This window comes from Alexandromys fortis, unplaced genomic scaffold, assembly GCF_014885135.2.
Source record: "Alexandromys fortis isolate MF-2015 unplaced genomic scaffold, M_Fortis_MF-2015_v1.1 scaffold_334, whole genome shotgun sequence".
Classification (NCBI taxonomy): domain Eukaryota; kingdom Metazoa; phylum Chordata; class Mammalia; order Rodentia; family Cricetidae; genus Alexandromys; species Alexandromys fortis.
In genome coordinates this window covers 199,793-206,002 of record NW_026068274.1, presented here as the reverse complement: position 1 = coordinate 206,002, position 6,210 = coordinate 199,793, and the positions used below count along the sequence as shown (strand labels likewise).

Here is a 6,210-nt window from a genome sequence, read left to right as displayed (position 1 = left end):
GTGTGAGTAGAGAATTGTGTTGAAACCTTCCTAGGAATAACAGACTGTAATCAGTCAACAATGTTATTGTAAATGTACTTTCTCTCACAAACACAAATATAAGACCTTTGGGCCAGGTGAGTCCAGATGAGAGGTTCTAGCATAGTTTTCTTATCATGAGGAATTCTTTTCTCCTAAATGGAAAATATGAATTTTCATAATCAATTAGAAAAGAAAAAGTGAGCTTAAAATGCAAGGCGTACAAAATAAATCTGTTCGAGTTCTACAATGTACTGTTTCTGAAAGTTATGACCATAAATAAGTGGCTGAAATTTTATGAAACTGAGGTTTTTCAAAAGCTAAGATGGGAAATGGAGCAAAGAGATGGACACTTCTTGAGGGCCTAATGTATGTTGAATGTAGACAATTCATTGAAGTTCATGTTTGTGCATGTCCTGGCGTGTTTTAAATTTAAGTAGAGGTAATGATGGCCAATTTCTTCTTTGGTCTTGTGCTCTGTAGATGTCTTGCTAACTATGTATTTCTGTTGTATGTATTTTGGCAAAATTAATCTAGCATTATGCATTTGTTCCACTCATGCATAATTGGGTTCTTCGTGATGAATTTTAAACAACTCTATACTCTTCATGTCTTTTTCAATAATCTAGGGACATACTATCATTCTATCATTCTATCTGCTAGATTTTAAAGTTGAAATGTACCCAAGAATATGGTTCTTCCCACGTCTCTGGTTTGTTAAACAAGGTACAGATCCAGTAAAGAAATTGTCTGGAAATAAATGAAAGATCTTTGGCTTTGACTCATAGTCAAATTATAAATCTTTAAGTCCCAGGTACCTAGCTGCCTAAAAGATAGCCATTTCATAAAATTATCTACCAAAATTACTGTTTCTAGCCTTGGAAACAAAATATTACTACTCTTACTGTCCTCAGAGTCTGTTTATGAACCATTGAGAAATGATCTAAAAGTGCATACCTGTGTGTTTCTTTCATAGAAATCAAATATGTGGGGCTGGAGAGATGACCCACGGGTTAAGAGTACTGACCACTCTTCCAGAAGACCTGGGTTCAATTCTCAGCACCCACATGCTAAGTAGCTCACAACAGTGACTCCAATATCTTATCTAACAAACTAACACGGACATACAAACTAGGAAAATGCAAATACATATGTAATTAATAAAAGATGGAAAGATATCCAATATGTGAAATATTAGTTTTGTGCAGACTGTGTCGAAAGCTGGATATTGGAAACAGCTCCTAAGAGTACAGTTGGAATATTCCCTCTATTTCAACTAAACCAATGTTCATGGAAATAAAAGAAATTGCCAGTAAGAGGTTCCTCTTTATTCATGAGGCATGATGCAGAAGATTATATTTTAAACTTGCTGTTGTCAGCTTTGTCATTATAATATTGATAACCTATCATCTCTAAGGATAATGTTTCATTCATTTCAGCAAACACACCTTTTGAGAGCCTGCTACAACTATGTGCTGTACCAGGGAATAAATATCAATGAATCATCATCATTCAGGTGCTTATGTCCAGGTAGAAACCTACTGTTCTAATACCCTCTGAAGTCAGGAGTCAGTAGTTTTGTGAGATGTGACTGTTTTCAAATCCAGGTAAGTCACCAGACATTCTTATTCCCTCTAAAAATTCTTCTCTACATAGTTGCCACAGCAACTCCATTCTGAACAAAAGCAAAAGTCATGAGGTTTATAAATGTACCTAACTCCATCATAAGTTTCACTGTTGTGCCATATTATCCATATAAGAATCCAAGTTTGAATGTTTTACCCAACTGATCTCACCACTGCCCCTCTTAACCACACCCCTGCTTGCTGTCACCAACTACCCCTTGTCCCTTGCTCACAATTTTGAGTAAGGAACTTCAAAAAGACCTATTTGCATGATACCTTTAGAAGAATCTATAAACAGGGAATATGTTTTGAAGGCATGAGTTTATTATAGTGGTGATGATTTTTATTTATCCTTTATATTTATCTGACAAGGCACAAATGTTTAAGAAATAGTAAGAGTACACAGGATGCTTGTCATCTCATTTTTCGTGTGTGCCTAGTAGTAGTCCTGTGTACCCACCATGTTTCTGCCTATGTATTCCTCATTGTCAGTATTTCTTGATTAGATAACTATAAAAGCTCACTCCCATTTTTCTTTAACAAGATCCCCTTTGCAATTGTATTTGTGCTCAGCATAGGCACATGAAATGCCATGAATTTGTTACTATATGTGACTAATTGCCTCAAACTACTCGTTGATTGTTTTACTTTTGAAACATAGGATATGTGTAGTATAGGACCAGTTGAGGAAGCATGGCCAGTAATGACAGTCTTGCAGAGGACAGGTTATAAGAAGACATTGGGGAAACGGAGTCTGTACTCAAATATGTTGAATAACAGGCTTATTTGGAGGTACTAATATAAAATATGCTAGCTATCTTATTATGTTGCCACTACCTTTGAATCAAAACTGGCCAGAGTAAGGGGAAAGTAATATTCAGTTGGGATTTCAAAACAAGTACAATGGAATGACAATGCTGGAGGATGAACAATTCAATGCAAGCACCCACTACAAGCCACTTCCTATTTATTCTCTTGTCCTATGTCCTATGGCAATGTATTTCACTTTTAGGTCCTTTTACAAGAAATATAAAACAATACGTTTCGATGGAGAAATGGAATCAGAGCTCAAGTGACTTCATTTTGTTAGGACTGCTTCCACAAAACCAAACAGGCCTTCTGCTTTTGCTGTTCATCATCTTTGTGTTCTCCCTGGCTTTGTTTGGCAACTCAACAATGATCCATCTCATTCGTGTGGATTCCAGGCTCCACACCCCCATGTACATTCTTCTCAGTCAGCTCTCTCTCATGGACCTGATGTATATTTCTACCACTGTTCCCAAGATGGTATTTAATTTTCTCTCTGGTCAGAAAAGCATTACCTTCCTGGGCTGTGGAGTACAATCATTCTTTTTCCTGACTATGGCATGTTCTGAAGGTTTGCTCCTGGCATCCATGGCCTATGGCCGTTTTGTGGCCATCTGCCACCCCCTTCATTATCCCACTCGCATGAGCAAAATGATGTGTCTGAAGATGATTATAGGGTCCTGGGCACTTGGCTCCATTAACTCTTTAGCACATACAGTCTATGCCCTTCACATTCCTTACTGCCATTCTAGGTCCATTAACCATTTCTTCTGTGATGTCCCAGCCATGCTTCCCCTGGCCTGTATGGACACTTGGGTTTATGAGTACATGATATTTGTGGGCACCTTTGTGTGTCTTCTGTTTCCTTTTCTTGGCATCACAGCTTCCTATGGACGCATCATTTTTGCTGTTTTTCATATGCGCTCAAAAGAGGGAAAGAAAAAGGCCTTCACCACGTGTTCAACTCACTTAACTATGATGACATTTTATTATGCACCGCTTACCTACACTTATCTTCAACCTAGCAGTCTTCATTCTCCCACAGAAGATAATATTCTTGCTGTCTTCTACACTATTTTCACTCCCATGCTCACCCCATCATCTACAGCCTGAGGAATAAGGAGGTCCTGGGGGCCATGACAAGGGTTTTTGGAACATTCCCTTCTACAAAACCTTGATTATTTCTTCTCTACTTATCTTTCAGTTTCCCTGGAGAATGGCATAGAGGGGCTGTCTTTAGAAAATGTAATGTGTGCAACACCCATCATAAAATTTCTGGTGATTCATTACTTAAGATTAAATATTATATTCATTATTACATACTAGTACAATTTCTACATGGTTATTTAATTTGTAAACTTATAGCCAATAATAAAATCAATAAATATTAACAACAATTTGGAATGCTATTGATACTTGATTTATATGCATTATATGTGCACAAATACTTCTGTAAATGTGATACTATTTATGCCAATTTGACAAATTTGTTCTAAAACATTGGCATATAATTATTTCTTTACTCATATATTTTGCTTTCCTTATTCAAAATCTTTTGTGTGTTGCATATTTACAACCTATTGCATTTTTTACTATATACATTTTAAGGGATAATACCCACATGGGAAACTGTGTTGAAAATGGAGCAACATAGAAATTATAAAATGCTATAAAACATTAAAACTAATCACCAGAAAGTACTTTACCCCAGGTATAATTGTTCTCTAAAATGATAGTAGTTAATAAATGCTGTCCGATTAGGAAGAATAGAGAACTATTTTATGATAGGTGGTCAAATTTCAAAATAATCTGTGTGCTATTCTAATGTGTCTAAATTTGAAAAAAACAAAGTCAGAGATTTTTAAGAGCTGTATACACCCACACTTATTCCATTTCTGTTCTTCTTAACTAGAATAGGTCCTGGTGTGCTATGCCATAGTGAGATAAATATAGTTAAACATATTGTCTCATATCTCAAAGGAGAGAAAGCTGAAGGTATTCATCCAATGAAGGTAAAAACTTCAAGTGATAGATTGGCTTATTCCCCTAATTCCACCATTATTCAATTAATATATGTATGACATATTGCATTATACCTCATAAGTAAATGCAACTTTCAATTAAAACATTTATAATATAGATGAGATATTTTAGAATGTATCTGTGACAGGCTGAATATTGGTGGGAACTGAGACAATAAAAATGATAGCATGGAACTGATGATTTAGAGAATTCTTGTTTATTTGTTTTATTTGTACCATGATCCATTGCACTATAGTTTACATATGTAAGCCATCTCACCCTTCTTCCCAGCTCCATCAAACATCCATGACCTCTTCTTCATAATTATAAATATCAACCTAGTGTTGCTTGCATGTACATGTGTTTCAGACTAACAAATTATGCCTGAATAACCTATGCATGGTTTATCACTTGAGAAAATTGATTATCTTTCTCTCAATAGCCATTGTTTCTCCCATTTCCTTCAGGTCATGATGGGGCCTTGTGAAATTTCATACAACATGTTACTATGTCAATTGATTTGGTCACTATATATATGTTATCTTTAGGTAATCATATATTTGAGATTCTGTGGATTTATATTTACTCTTTTGTCTAGAAGGTGCTATTTTGCAGCACTTCTCCTGTTATTCTTGGACTTTATGCCCATATTTCCACAATGTTTCTGAGTCTTGGGTGTAGGGGGTTATGTTGTAGATGTCTCATTTGCAGGTGGGAAGCACAGGGTCACTTATTCTCTTCATTCTCACCAGTTGTGTATTTATGTAGTGGTCTCCATCTGATACTTAAAGGTTTTTCATTTATTAATATTTTTATTAATTTTTGTAAGACTATAATATAATTAAATTATTTTCCATTCCCTTTTCTCCCTCACAACTCTCAAATGCACTCCTTACCTTGCTATATTTCAAATTCCTGGCCTATTTTTGATCATTTTTATTTATAGAAATTTTATTGATAAAATTTATTTATAAAAATTTTATTTATAGAAAAGGGGGAGTTTTTAAGGGAGAGGGAGAAAAGTAAATGTAGCAAAAGGTAAGCAAATAGAACAACAATAAGGATGTCTGAAAAGCCACAAAGAATCATACATTTAACTATTTGTATAAAAATCTATAATATATATAATTTCCATGTATAAACATACAGACATATTTTTCATGAACTTTCTCATTTGGGCTGATGGTACTCACTTCAAGACCCAAGTACCACCTAACAAGGACCCAAATATCAGACACTAATGCCATTTTTTAGTTGTCGGCCTGGGCTACTCAAAAGACTCCTAAAACACAGTTTATTCCTACTGCCCTTGGTTATCCACCCTCACATAGATAGAAGTACCTGTTGCCAAAGATACCATACACATCAGAAACAGCTCCCAAGACTTGAGCTGGAACTAACCTGAATGTCCCCTAACTGAGGGCTAGTTTTCATGATACCATAAGGCATCATGAATGTTTACCAAAGAAGGAGTCCTACCCAGGTATAATGCCTATGGACAATATCAATGATCCACATGGCATTATAGCCCTAAGATTATACTACTGGCATGAATTCTTTGGTGGCTACAAATAGCTCTCTAATTTGACTTAAGACCTTCTGTATAAGAGTGAAACTTTGTTTGGTACTAGAAACCTAGAACTACTCAGTGCTAGTAAAATAATGGTTATTGGAGGAGAATCTACAGTCACTAACTTACTAAACCAGCCTAATCCCTAACAGTAACTTATAAACATCT

The 6,210-nt window shown here is 35.5% G+C and overlaps 1 protein-coding gene across 1 annotated transcript; it reads left to right on the top strand.

Moving 5' to 3' along the window:
* Positions 1–2,690: 2,690 nt before the first annotated feature.
* Positions 2,691–3,563, top strand: LOC126494627 (olfactory receptor 2L13-like). Its single transcript, XM_050132066.1, has one exon. The coding sequence runs from the start codon at positions 2,691–2,693 to the stop codon at positions 3,561–3,563; it is 873 nt and encodes a 290-aa protein (XP_049988023.1).
* Positions 3,564–6,210: the final 2,647 nt, after the last annotated feature.